Below are 15,502 nucleotides of genomic sequence, written 5' to 3' on the forward strand. Positions count from 1 at the left end.
TCTAAATGCAGCGGAATAAAACAGAGAGAGAGAAGAAGAACGACACAAAGCAATTATACTGGTTCCTTCCACAATCCGGAAGTAGTCCAGTCCCCCTTGCACTTCCAAGGAGATTTCACTATGAGTAATATCTGATTACAAATGCTCAAGCACACAAGCAAGAGACTTCCAATGCTCAAGCACACAAGCAAGAGACTTCCAATGCTCAAGCACACAAGCAAGAGACTTCCTTTGCTCAAGAACACAATCAAGAGACTTCCTGCTCAAGCACAACTGCAAGAGACTTCCTAACTAAACAAAATTACACAGAAAATTGTTTAAGGTTGAACACTTGATATACAATCAGAGGTGCTCACAATACAAATCAGATACAGACTCAATGGACTTAAGAATTTCTAAGATATGACTTTGAGACGCAGAAATTCTAAGTGAATGCAGAACAATTTCAGCAGAGGTTTGGTACTTGTGAAAATCTTGTGAGTCTTTCGTTCAGCGTTCTTGCATTACCAATTCTCTAGGTCTTCACTCCTTTATATAGAGGTGTGAAAGAGACGTTGTGAAATTGCCAGCACACCAAAGAGTCGTTGTTGAAGCTTGATCTTTCACCAATGATCTTTTGCCTGATTTGGTTGTTGTCCTATGAAGAACAAATTTGAAATCCATTCCTTATCCAAAGGAACATCTATGCAGGCGAGACCGTATTCTGGAGCTGTTTTCTTGTCTTGAAGCGCAGACACAAAACAGAGTAGTGGAGAACGTGGTTGTACAATTCGTACAAAGTACAATGTCAACGCTTTCGTCCAAATTGCAAACACACGCCTTCAAACACCTTTGAAATGACCGTTGCAAGCTCCACTAATCCTTTGTTTGTGTTTTCGAATCCAATAGACAGCTTTTGCATTGATAATTCTTCAATTCTTGATTCTTTGCAAATCCAGTTGATATTCAGCTTCTGGTGAAATGGCTTCTGATGAGGCAGCTTCTGATGATGCAGCTTCTGATGATGCAGCTTCTGATGAGATGACTTCTGCAGCTTCTGATGATGCAGCTTCTGATGATGTGGCTTCTGGACCTCTTGTCTTCAGGAGCACTATTCTTCAGGAGCAGCTTACTTCAGGAGCGCTATTTCTTCAGGAGCAGCTTGACTTCAGGAGCGCTTTTTCTTCAGGAGCAAGTTGCCTTCAGGAGCGTCCAAGCTTCAAATTTTTGTTGTTTCCATAGCTCTTTATTTGCTCATTCAGAACCAATGATGATGTAACTTTATAATTATGGTCCTGTACACTTGAACAAATATTAGCTAGTCCAATTTACAATTTTTAATACCTTGTTATCATCAAAACTCTTTAAGGTTTATTGTTAAACACATTTTGTTCCAACAAAAGTATGGGTTAAGCCCGGTCGTGTGCGCAGACTAGCTGGGTGGTAAATCCGCCCATGTGCATATGCATAAAATTCCAAGACTTCTAAACTTATAATCTACCACTTCAACCTTCACTAAGCCTCAACATGATTTAAAAAAATAATATAGAAATTAAACCAGTACGTAAGGACTATTTCATACGGTCTTTTCGTATCTATACTATGTGTGGTGTCGCTTCTTTAAAATATCTATGTAGTGAGCAATAACATATGCATGAGAAATGCATGCTAGCGTTTTAAGGTTTTGATGTAGGCGTGTTGGAAGTATTGGTTTCAGCCTTTTCTATTTTGTTGGAGTGACATTTTGTTTTTGTTTTAGTTTTGTCGTGTGTTTGGGGGTTGTTTTGTTTTACTAGGAGTGTTTTTAGTATTTAGCTTCTACTTTTTCTTTCTTTCTTTTTTCTGTTGGTGTTGTGATCATATGACCTTTTTATCCATGTGGATTGTACTCTATTCTTCTGTGGCTTTGCATTTGTGCTAGGTTGCTCGTGATCAATAAGTTTTGCTTAGCAAAAAAAAAAAAAAAGAATAAGAGTAACTTTCCTATTGATGTTATGATTTTTTACCTCATTACAAATATTTGTAATGAGTTGAAGTACGTCTTCAAATCTCTATCTTACTCCATTTGTCCTTAATCTTTAGTCTTTTAACTTTTTATTTTTGTTCCAAAATTTTGGATATTTTAAGAAATCAATATACAATAAATACGATCTTTTCCCTTTTGTATACTTACAAAAACCAAAAACACGCATTAAATTAATTTACTTTACTTTTATTTAATTTTTCTTTCATAAGCAAAAATTTATCGAGCAAGAGTAACGTAGAAGTCGTGCAAAACCACTCAAAATAAGAGTACACCAACCTAATAAATTAAGGGTAAAATTGTGTAAGCTTATCTAACTTTATTATTTATAAATATTTGTGTCCAAACCTTAAAGGACCAAAGATTTGGGACGGGAGTACGTATAATATTTTATTTTTGTGTCGTTAAATCCGACAGAGTTTATGGAAATAAGTTGAAAACAACTTGCAAATATATCTAATCTCAACAAAAAAAAATCTTACAAATATATCATATGTTGTTTTTACTATAAATATTTAAGGCAATAGATAAACTAAAAAAAAGTTAATCAAAGCAAGTCAAGAGTCTAATAACAAGCTGAAAATGGGTACCCGTACAAAGAAAAAGAAAGCACAGGTGTGGAAAAGTTGAGACAAACATCTGAATAGAAAAAGATTGAAAAGGTTCCGAATGCTTCATATATCTAGCTAGGTAGTTGCATCATGTGTCAAGAAAGTTAAATCAAAGTATATTATTAACTCAATGATATACTATAATAGCTTTATGGTGCTTACCAAAAAAGTGTGATGAATTAAATATATTATATGCAAGAGAATATACCTTTAATAATTTACAATGAAAATATGCGGTTGGTATTGATTTAAATGATGGCATTGAAGAATGAAAAAATGACTCAGAACTTGCATGTGAATAAGCATTATTGCATGGGTTAATATGTGTTAGATCCTACATTTGGAAAGTAGCTTGTAAGTTAGACAAGGAAAGGTAGAGGGGATGAAGGGAAGCCAAGAAAGCATGTGACTCATCTTGATGATGGATTAGAAAGAAAGGAAAGTGTGGATGGATGGATATACACAAAGGAGACCACTACTGGGGTCATCATGTGTTTTTTTTTTTTTATATCAAGTTTACTTAACCCCTAAATTAGGTTCACATGAATTAGAGACAAGACAAGACTATGTATGAATAGAAATTGTTGATGTTGATGATGCAATAGAGAGATAACTAACATGGTTTAACATATAATTGGTAGATGATCTAACCCACATGTATGCAACAAAATACGGATAATGCGTTGACACAATCACAATTTTTGTTGAGCCATTGCAATGACCTCTAAAATAATTATGAGGAAAATATTTGGTGTACACCCGTATAAGTGTATAGATCTTGAGAAAAAAAGAGTGATGTGATAGATATAATATATATGTTCGTGATGTGATATACAAAGAAAGAAATAGAAATAAAATGAGGTGTTGGAAATATTAGATGCACATGTATCATTGTTGATAGTTAAACTATAGTCGCGATTTTGAATTTGGTGAGTCCATTATGTCTTAAGAAATTAGTCTTATCAAACCAGACCAAAGTTCTGAAATCATTTGTAGATGAGTTAGTGGAAGTGGCACAAGCAACGATGAGTTAATGATCTAGTATCGAAAGAGATTTTGACATCACATGTTTATCTAAAAGACTTTAGTATATAGATGGAACTCTTATATATACAATATTTAACTCATTCATGCATATACACTCGATATAAAATTCAGAGTTAATATATGTTTACCCCCGTAATATTAGCAGTTTCTGATTTACCCACTGTAAAATTATTTTTTTAGATTTCAACCCTGTAATTTGAAAATTCTATAGTCGAACCCACAATTTTAGGTTGAAATTTTAAGCTACTTTCATACCATGTAATTTGAGCGAATTTTGGCTCATCCTTGTCATATCATTGATTTTGTAGGTCAAAATTCATGAAGGTCTAAAACCAAAGAATTTTCAAATTACAAGGTTGGAATCTAATTTTTTTTACAGGATAAACCAAAAACTGCTAGTATTTCAGGGGTAAATATATATTAACCCTAAAATTTACAACTAGTACTTGAATCCAACAGTCTCATACTCTCAACACGTGATAGCATGAATCCATCCAAAAGAGAGAGAGCGATGGTTTCCAATTAGAAAGAATTATTGTACATTAGTTAGCTGAAAACGATTCAACCTAAAATTGTTAGGACACATTTTGGGGGATGTCTAATTGTCCATCTCTCTTTTTTTCCTTTTATTTCACATGAAACTGTAGACGATTTGGCCTATGTATATGTTTTACTGGCACATAGATTTCATTTCTTTGTTGTCACTTCATAAGGTCCCCAACTAGGTAGGAAGCTTACATGAAGGTCAGACAAAGTTATTAACATAAGGTTGAAACTTGAAAGAGAGAGATTTTATCCAAGTGAAAAAATTTCTTAGGTGAAATTAAATACTATGAAGATGAAAAAGGTGAAAAAATTGTCCACTTTCAAAAACCCAATGAGAAAGCATTTGTTGGTTTCTAATAAATGGGTAGAACAGGCACAGCAAAGGAGAGGCCTTGTCATTGTGTCCTTTGGAGATAATTCACAAACTAGGGGTCAACACTGTATAAACAATTGTGAGGAAAATATCACACACGACATAAATGTATGGTCTATAAACAACCACCACAACTAGAAACTCCAGTACTTCTTCTAGTCTTGTATACACCTTTCCACTCACCACTTTTTCTTTTTCATGAACAAAAAGTTTTGGTTAATTGAGTTTTCATAGCATCGTTATCGTTAGAGTCAGGTCAGACCTCAAGATCGAATAAAGAACTACTATCTACTATCCATTTTTACAGGATATGAGACAACTTTTTACCGATTAGACTAGACCAGCCATGTTTTTTTTCTTCATATTCTTCTCAAGTTTTGATTAATTAAGTTTTTATAGCATGGTAAGAATTAGGTCAGACCTCAAGATCGAATAGAGAATTACTATCTACCATCCATTCTTACGGGATATGAGACAACTTTTTACCGATTAGACTAGACCAGCCATGTTGGTTTTTTTTCCTCCATCTATGATAAATTAATGAAAAAGACATGCAAGAAAAAATAATGAGTAGACTTTGACCTATATTATAAAGATATATATGGTTCTTGAGATTGCGGAGCACCTAGGGTATATTTAATATTTAATGTATAAAAAAAATAAAATAAAGAGAGAGAGAGAGTGAGAGAGAATGTAGGGATAATAACTTACGTGGTGAAAATCCTCCACTTCTAATTAAAGAAGCACTTCAATTTCATTGACATTGGACAATAATAGAGATGGCCTAGCAATTAAAGGCCTTCAATGAATCTGCAAAGTGTTATAGAGAGCAGGATTCTGGTACAATGAAATCTTCGCCCAAAAGGAAACTCATGCATTCAATTCACCCAAGAAAATTCAAGTTATTTTATTCATCACTAATAAAATTAAATAATGACAAGAAAAAGCAAATTTTGTAACATATTTTTACCATATTAAATAATGTTTTATTTTTGAAAAATATAAAATAAAGTTTTAAAAATTATTATTTTAATACTTTGCGTCTTGAAGTTGAATTCCAATAAGATATTATTTTTCCATCATTTCTCATGCACGAAACCTATTTCATATCATGTGTATCATGCGTTACCATCACACTATTTTAATGAAATGAAACGAATGTAAAATCATGTAACTATTTGTGGAACCTATTGTGAAATATACTTTACCTATAAAATATATGTGATTAAAGAAAGATATGGTTGTAATTGGGCAAATAGTAAGAAAGTGAAGATAAGAGCTTGAAACTTATGACATAGATTGAAAGTTACATAGTTTTATTATTAACAACTTGCTGAAAAGCCACTCATAACAAGAGAAGTTGAGAAGAACACTCAAAGAAATGAAAACACACTCTTTAATTTGTTGCAAACTCACTAACACGCTATACACACAAAACACTTCTTCTTCTTAACACAAAAGTCACCTTCTTCTTCTTATTCAAGATTTTACTCATATCTAACACATTACATCCTTGAGAAGCTTGTACCTACGTGTGGCAGTCCGTGGCGACGGAGAAGGACTCTTCCCCTTCTCAGAGCCACCCTCTTCCCGATCATGTTTGATGATTTTCTCACCCGAATATTCCGATCGGTTGGTTGTCGCGACGATCTCATTTCCGGTCACCGGTTTCTTTGAATTGGTGCCAATATGTCTTGAATTTTTCTCTTCACTTTGGCACCAATCACACTGTTCTATCTCCGCTAGTTCTCCATAGTAGTTGCTACAATACCTTAAAAAAACAACATTAAAATAAATTTTAAGGTTAGTTTAATTCTCACCTAATAAAATAATAACAATCTTAAAAATATCAAAAATAACATATTTATACTATATGAATTTATAAACAAAAAAATATTAAAATAGATAATTACATATGATCATAACAAAGACCCTAATGTTTTATACTATGGTTATACCAAACAAAAAATAATATACTTGCTTTAGTTGTAAGAACACGACTTTATAACTTTATGGAAAAAAATACAAATCATATATGAAACAGTAGTAAAATAACTATTAATAATATTTCAATTATCAATAATAATTTCTCCACCCCCAATTAAATAAAAGATTTCATATGTATGTGTATGATAAAAGATGATGATGATGATGATGATGAAGAAGATTGAGAAGAAGAGATGAAAAAAAAGTAATACATACGAGTGTTGGAATCGGTGGCGGCATTTGTTGCAACGGAAAAGCTTGTCAGGAAAACCAACATCACCACACATGCAACAAACGGTTTGATGATCCACCATTCTTATGGTGTGCTGCACAGATAGAGAATCACAGAGTTGTGATGATAAAAAGGGGAATTTTGAAGGTGAGAGTGAGAGATGGCTAAGAAGAAAAAATGTGATCAGTGAGGTAAGAGAGAAGAAACTAACCCAACACCAAAAAAGGAGAGAGAGAGAGTGAGAGAGAGAGTTTATACTTTATATATAGAGAAAAAAAGTTAGGTATTTGAGTCTGGCGTAAATTTTCTTTTCTTATTAATCTTTATAATCACGAGACGTATTCCATATAAAGTTAAGAGTTAAAAAGAAAAAAAATAGCATTCAAAAAACTACTTCTTGCACAAGGAAAGCCGTAAATAGGAAAAAAGAGTAGTATTTTTTTTTTTCCACCTTAATGGATAGAATTCACCTTTTGTAAGGTAATTTTTTCTCCCACCTTAGTGGATAGAATTCACCTTTTGTAAGGTAAATAAGTGAGATGTCGGGGTTCGAACCCCGACACCTACATATAACAATGCATGTCTTTGCCAACTGAGTTATGCTCACGGGGACATAAAAAGAGTAGTATTACAAACATACTCTTTATAATATTGTCTTTTAACATTTACTCTCAATGGTTAAAACAAATGTGAGTTTTATCATTTCATGTGAGAGGTATTTTTAAAGTATGACATAAACATAAGTTTCATTTAATAAAATAAAATAGTGAATTTTAGAAAATGTGTAAAAAGATGGTTTTTAACACTTTTGAGGAAAAAATTTCTAACAGTCTTGAGGAATAAAAATTAGAGTGTTAAAAAAGATGGTTTTTTACTTAACTTGCTTGAACAAGTGTAAAAAATTTCTAACAGTCTTGAGGAATAAAATTAAAGTTTTGAGGAAAAAATTTCTAACAGTCTTGTGAAGATGGGCTTGCATACTCTCTGAGAGCGCGTTCCTCAGCCATATCGTTATTATTATATGCGTTTCATCTTCTTTCACGGAAGAACCTTTCAATCTCAGAAATGAATTCTCCAAGACTTCTGGTTCTTCGCATTCAAGAATTAAAAACTCCAAAAGTTGAAGGCAAAAAGAAAAAAAAAATTCAGTCTAACCGCTATTAAAAAGTTAATCGAATTACTTAACTCCCCGGCAGCGGCGCCAAAAACTTGATGTCGTAAATCGACAAGTGCACGGTTTACCGATGTAGTAATAAAGATTATCGTTCCGACAGAGAGTTATGAATTTGATTCACTATTAAACAATGATGAGATTGAAAGTTCAAAGGTTAAAAGTTGGATTTTTGTTTGATTGAAAATAATAATAATAAAAGCACATTGGGATTATTGGTTCATCTTGGTGACAAATCCTTCACAAACCAAACCCTAAATCTAAATCTCACGTTGGATCTATTTTCTAAAGACAAGTTTCTCTTTGGCTTTTCATATCTCCTTTTGGTCTCAATGAATGTATTTCAATAGCAGCCACACCTATTCTCATGGTTGATTGCTATTGAAACCCTTTAAGTACGAAACTTTATTGTCTCAAGGTTTGCTAGACTATTCTCATGTTTCGCAATCCTTGTCTAATTTCACTTGTTCCAATATCAAAACTTCATCTTTCGATCCTTTACTTGATATTTGTGATGATGAAATAACAACTATTAAACTTCACCTTTCGATCCTTCGATTAATACTTGTTATTTCATTAGAAAAACGGTGAAATAGATTAGAAAATAGATTTACATAAAATTAGGGTTCTAGGCTTGGTTTGATAGGGATTAGGTCATTAGACTCATCCAATAATCCCAAGACAAAGAAGTCTACTCACTCATGTTCATTGTAGACATAGAGAAGAAGAAGAAAAAGAAGAAGAAGAAGAAGAACATGAAAGAAAATAAATAAGAAAAATAAGAACTTTTATTAATGGAAACAATTGTCACATATAATTCCCAAGAACAAAAGATGAATAGATATGTCTGCTAGCTGCTCTATTTATAGCCTAAAACTAACTTAAGCCCCAAGAAATACATCACTAGAATGTTTCACAAGAAACCCATGGGCTTTTAGGTCAGAAATAAACTAAAAAAAGCAGCTGGAACCTTGGCACGGCCGTGCCACCACAGGCACGGGCGATGCCAGCTTGTCTGGCAAAACAACTAAAAGGGGGTAACACCATCGCGCACTGCCGTACCAAGCTTTCTGGAAAATGGCCTCCTCTTTGAACTTTGGAGGCACGACCACGCCATTGTCAGGCACGGATGTGCCTGATATTTTTGCACAAGATCTTCATATTTTTGACCTCAATCAGCTCCAAATCCCCTTTCTTTTGCTCCAAGACTCAATCTTTCATATATTTGTTCCTAAAATTAAATAACAAGCAATTGAAGTAAAATAGTTTTAGAAAGTAAATAAAAACACATAAAATCTAAATAAAATAGACTCAAATAACCACTTAAAAACACTAATTATTGACTCATCATTTCTTTGAGGTGATAGTTGTTGGTGGTGATTTATGTTGATGTTATGATGTTGATTTTCATGATAGTGATATCTTAATGATGATGAATTCTTACATGCAAAATAACGGTGATATTGATGGTGAACGCATGTATGCAAAGTGACGGTGTTAATGATGGCGAATTATTGTGTGAACGTATGCATTGTTGAGTCATATGTTCATGCATTCATAAGTAGGATACTTTGTATCCAACGAAGGTGACTAGGATGTTATATCCAACGAAGGTGATTAGCATATTTTGTATTCAATGACGGTGATTATGATACGGTTGTATCAAGCGAAGGTGACCGGTACCACATGCATATAGAGTCGTGTCTCGGAGCATAGCATACACTTGATAGTTGATGAAACGTGTCATATGTGACTATGTGGTTGGTGATTATGTGCATCGGTGAACTTGGTGATTATGTGCATTGATGAAATTTGGTGAATTTATGAAGATGTGTAAGTGTACTTGTTGTAATGTTATACTTGTATACTTGATGGATGAATATGTTGTAGGGTTGTTGTGAATAAATTTAATGAAGTGCTATTAATCATGTGGAATTAATTATGTCGTTTTACTTTCATTTGATTATAACTTTTTGTGGAATATTATCTAACCCCCAGTGGTCGTTTGGTTGATTGTCTGCCTATTTGAATGAATGGGTAGACGGCTTGCAGGATTAGTTGCTTTGCTTTGCTGTGAGTATGCTTAAGGCTAGATTTGGAGTTACCTCGTCTCTTTTCTTTGGAGTCGTAGTTTAAGTGTAACACTCACGGCTGACGAGAGCAGGGGAGTGATCGTTGGTGCACAAGGCACGATAATGAGCGGCTCCCGACAACTTATAGAGGAATCGAATCACATCGGAATGAGAGGGATCTTGAGGCCGTGTAGGTATGGGACTACATGGTTGAAGGAAGGCTTATAAGAATTGTTTGGTACTACCTTTATCAACAAGATGCATCTTCTTTTCGGTAGCTCATTCCATAAGAACTCCACAGTTAAGCGTGCTTGACTTGGAGCAATTTTGGGATGGGTGATCTACCAGGAAGTTTCCCGGTAAGCATGCGAGTGAGGACAAAGCACGCTGAAAAGACTCGTGTTGGTTTGTGGGGTCAGTCGGCAATCCTAAAAGCAATCTGGGATGTTACAAATGGTATCAGAGCAGACCTCTCCCAGTACGGTGTGGTTCGGGGATGAACTAGGCGGAAGCTAGTGGGCATGTAACACCCACGGCTGATGAGAGCAGGGGAGTGATCGTCGGTGCACAAGGCACGACAATGAGTTGCTCCCGACAACTTATAGAGGAACCGAATCACATCGTGTTGGATATTTGTATGTTGGCTTCACTTTTGCCTAAAACAAATATTCACTTCAGATGCGGAACACAATGTTCCAACATCAAGAGTTGTTCTGTACGTTTTGGGCCTGACCTATGTTTACGCACGCGCTTGCTTGATTGAAGGAATCCACACCAGCATGTGTTGGTATGAACCGTGTGCAATTATGAAGAGATCAGAACATATGTGATTTCTTAAGGAATTGATGAAATGACTTAGGAAAGTATTTTTATGTGACTTTTAATAAAGCCTATTTTATAGGAGTTTCTATATCCGTCCATTGCTTAATGAAGAAGTCACTGATCCGATCTGAAGCATGATTGAAGGAATGACACGCCTTGCTTCAGTATATAAAAGGCTGCAAGACCTGAAGATATTCATTCAAGACATTGTGCAACAAATAGAGTTTTTGTTTAGGTTTTGAGTCATACATATTGTGAGCCTTTCGTGTATCATCTTGATACATGTTTAGGACTGTGCTTTGAGTTGTAATACTGTGCACTACTCCGAAGCTTTTAAGCAAGGAGCTAGGTAGATTGTGGACTGCATCTAAGCTTTTAAGCAAGGTTGCAAGTTGTTGTTTTTCGAGGGTAACCTCATTTGAATTGAGTCTGTAATTTGGGAATCACATGGGATTGTGATCTGTTGTAAGGGAGTGAGATGGGATCTCAAATCTAGGAGTTCCTAGGTTGAAGTCTAGTTGGGTTAGGTCCTAGGTCATAAGTGCAAACGTGGTTTGCTGAGAGCTTTTGAATACGGACTGCACTAGTGGATTTCCTTCCTGGCTTGGTAGCCCCCAGATGTAGGTGACGTTGCACCGAACTGGGTCAACAATTCTTTGTGCCTCTTTTCTTTCCTGTCTATTATTTGCTTTATTATATTTATGTCTGTTAGCTTAATGTTCTAAACATCATATACAACATCTGGTTACTGTGTCCTGTGTTGGAACATCGTTTGGAACATCGTAAGTCTAACGTGCCAGAATAACAATTGGCATCAGAGCAGGCACCCTGCCTGTTATTGGGTGAGATCCAGAGGAGATCTATTCTGGAAATATGGAGAAAGAAGGAGGTTTCGTTAACAGGCCACCATTACTAGATGGAACAAACTATGACTACTGGAAGTCACGCATGAGTGCCTATCTCAAGTCTATTGACAGCAAGACTTGGAAGGCTGTGATGAAAGGTTGGGAACATCCAGTTGTTCTAGACAGAGACGGAAATAAAACCACGGTTTTGAAACCGGAAGATGACTGGACACTGCCTGAAGATGAACTGGCTCTTGCAAACTCCAAGGCCCTAAATGCCCTCTTCAATGGAGTGGACAAAAATATGTTCAGACTAATTAAAAAATGTGATGTTGCCAAAGATGCTTAGGACATCCTAAAGACTGCTCATGAAGGTACCTCCAAAGTGAAGAGCTCAAGGATTCAACTCCTGACAACCAAATTTGAAAGCCTAAGAATGCAAGAGGATGAGACTGTACAAGATTACTACATGAATGTCCTTGATATTGCAAATTCATTTGATTCTCTTGGAGAAAAACTGTCAGATGAAAAGTTGGTAAGGAAAATTCTCAGATCTCTGCCAAAGAGATTTGACATGAAGGTCACGGCCATTGAGGAAGCCCAAGATGTGTCCAACATGCAGGTGGAAGAGCTCATAGGTTCTCTTCAAAACTTTGAGCTTGTGGTTGATAACAGATCTAAGAAGAAGGGAAAAGGCATAGCCTTCACAGCTAACACTGCTGATAGTGAAGGACTGGAAGAAGGCATATGGAGGATGAGAATCTACCAGAGGACTTTGTGATGCTAGGAAGACAGTTTAACAAAATTCTCAAACAAGTAAGTAGCAAATCCAGAGGGAATGGGCGGAACATCAGATGGAACATTGACAGGCAACAAGCTAATCAAAGGTATGAGAAAAATGATGAGAAAAACAGTCGATACAAAGGTGTGCAATGCCATGAGTGTGAAGGTTATGGTCACATCAGAACTGAATGTGCAACTTTCCTCAAGAAGCAAAAGAAAGGGATGATTGTGTCCTGGTCTGATGATGAAGGAACAGATGGAGATGTTGATAGTGATGCTGCTAAACGTGTCAGTGCTATGACTGGGAGAGTGGAACCTGAATCTGAAAATGAAGGTTCTGATTCTGAGAAAGTAACTGTATCTTCTGATGACAGCACTTCCAGGCGTATGATGGAGCAGGAAGAAATCATTGATCAACTCCAGGAAGAAAGGATTGGTCATCTGACCAAAATCTCTGACCTAAACAAAGAGGTAATGTTACTAAATTCTCAACTTGATAATGTCCTCAAACAAGTTAGAATGATGACCACTGGAACTGATGTTCTAGATAGGATGTTAGAAGGTCAAGTGATAGGTAAACCAAATGGCATAGGCTTTACACATGAACACCTGAAACAGGAACAACAAAATAGTAGCTATATTCAGGCCTTAGAACACTATCATAAGGCCAAGAAGGGAAAGCCTGTTAAGAAAATTAAGTTTGTAGCCTCAGTTAAAGTAGATACCATCACTGATAGAGGTCCAATGTTTGAACATGTGGTACAACATCCTAAAACTGACTCAGTAAAAGAGAATCTCCCTTGGAAGTGTCATTTTTGTCACAGACAATGTCATAAAACATCTGCTTGTTTTGATCTATATGGTGTACCTAGACACTTTCAACCTAGTTTAACCTGGAAAGGGGTCAAGAAGGAGTGGAAACCTAAATGCTTAGGTCTAATAGCCCATACCTCCTTGAAAGCATCCTCGAGTGAAGATTGGTACTTTGATAGTGGGTGTTCTCGTCACATGACAGGAATGGACAATTTTCTAGGAAATGTCAGACCTTACTCCAAAAGTTATGTCACATTTGGAGATGGTGCTAAAGGAAAAATTGTAGGGATTGGAGATTTAGTTAGTGAAGGATCACCAAGACTGAATAATGTCTTGTTGGTCAAAGGGCTGACTGCAAATCTGATTAGTATTAGTCAACTATGTGATCAGGGTCTAAGTGTAAAATTTTAGTAAAACTGAGTGCCAAATCATAGATGAAAAAGGTAAAGTGAGCATGAAGGGTACTAGGTCTAAGGACAACTGCTATTTATGGATTTCTCAAGAACAAGCTCTCATATCTTCATGCATGCTGAGCAAAGCTGAAGAGGTGACACTGTGGCATCAAAAACTAGGTCACTTGAATATGCAAGGAATAAAGAAAGCTATCTCTCTAGAAGCAATCAGAGGTATACCCAAACTGGAAATCACTGATGGAAATATTTGTGGTGAATGTCAAGTTGGTAAACAGACTCGGATGTCCCATCCTAGGTTGGAACATCATGGAGCCACAAAAACGCTTGAGCTTCTTCATATTGATTTAATGGGACCAATGCAAGTAGCTAGCATTGGTGGAAAGAAGTATGTTCTGGTGGTTGTTGATGACTTTTCAAGATTTACCTGGGTAAACTTCATCAGAGAAAAATCTGATACCTTTGACTCACTCAAGGAACTCTGTATCCAACTACAAAGAGAGAAAAATAGAGGCATTGTCAGGATAAAAAGTGATCATGGAACAGAATTTGAAAACTCCAGGTTTCATGAATTTTGCGCAGAAGAAGGAATCAGGCATGAATTCTCATCTCCCATAACACCTCAACAGAATGGAGTAGTGGAAAGGAAGAATAGGACTCTACAAGAATCTGCCAGAGTCATGTTACATACTAAACACCTACCTCTTTATTTCTGGGCTGAGGCTATGAATACAGCTTGTCATGTGCATAACAGAGTTACATTAAGAACAGGTACTACAACTACCTTGTATGAGCTATGGAAGGAGAGAAAGCCTACTGTAAATTACTTTCATGTCTTTGGTAGCAAATGTTACATTCTAGCAGATAGAGACTACAGAAGAAAAATGGATCCAAAGAGTGATGTAGGAGTTTTTCTTGGTTACTCTACTAACAGCAGAGCCTATAGAGTATTTAATAATAGAACTCAAGTTGTTATGGAATCCATCAATGTAGTAGTAGATGATATGGTTAAAGAACCAATGCTTGAGGTTGTACCTGGTGTTGAAGCATATCCTGAAACATCTGTTCAAGAGAAAGTAAGGCCTGAAGCTGATGAAGAACCTCAGACTAACTCTGAAAATATTGATCTAGAAAATGCAGAATCAAGTAAAGGACCTTCAATCAGAGTCCAGAAGAATCATCCTCAAGAGCTCATTATTGGAGATCCAGATCAGGGAATCAGAACCAGGAGATCTAATGAGGTTGTCTCCAATTCTTGTTTTGTGTCAAAATTTGAACCGAAAAATGTTAAGGAAGCTCTCACTGATGATTGTTGGATTGATGCCATGCAAGAGGAACTCAATCAGTTCAAAAGAAGTGAAGTATGGGATCTGGTGCCTAGGCCAAATGACATAAATGTCATTGGAACAAAATGGATCTACAAAAACAAGTCAGATGAAAATGGAACTGTTACCAGAAACAAGGCAAGACTGGTAGCACAAGGTTACACACAAGAAGAGGGATTAGATTTTGATGAAACATTTGCACCTGTGGCCAGATTGGAATCTATTAGGCTACTTTTGGGAGTGGCTTGTATCCTGAAGTTCAAATTGTTTCAGATGGATGTGAAGAGTGCATTTTTAAATGGATATCTTCATGAAGAAGTCTATGTAGAACAGCCAAAAGGATTTGTTGATCCAAATTTTCCTGATCATGTGTACAAGTTGAAAAAGGCACTATATGGACTAAAACAAGCACCCATGGCTTGGTATGAAAGACTCACAGAATTCCTGACACATCAAGGATACAA

The 15,502-nt window shown here is 35.9% G+C and overlaps 1 protein-coding gene and 1 pseudogene across 1 annotated transcript; one reads left to right on the forward strand and one right to left on the reverse strand.

Moving 5' to 3' along the window:
* Window positions 1-5,846: 5,846 nt before the first annotated feature.
* LOC146906300 (uncharacterized) lies at window positions 5,847-7,053 on the reverse strand. The gene is made up of 2 exons (XM_085726070.1): window positions 6,782-7,053; window positions 5,847-6,350 (listed from the first exon to the last, which is right to left on the reverse strand). Exons 1-2 carry the CDS (start codon window positions 6,877-6,879, stop codon window positions 6,077-6,079), a joined length of 372 nt encoding a protein of 123 aa, XP_085582196.1. The 5' UTR covers window positions 6,880-7,053; the 3' UTR covers window positions 5,847-6,076.
* A 4,682-nt stretch (window positions 7,054-11,735) lies between these two features.
* LOC146906301 (uncharacterized) lies at window positions 11,736-13,714 on the forward strand (annotated as a pseudogene).
* Window positions 13,715-15,502: the final 1,788 nt, after the last annotated feature.

Source organism: Medicago sativa, chromosome 7 (genome assembly GCF_051527215.1).
Source record: "Medicago sativa cultivar Bolivia chromosome 7, Bolivia_mono, whole genome shotgun sequence".
Classification (NCBI taxonomy): Eukaryota; Viridiplantae; Streptophyta; class Magnoliopsida; order Fabales; family Fabaceae; genus Medicago; species Medicago sativa.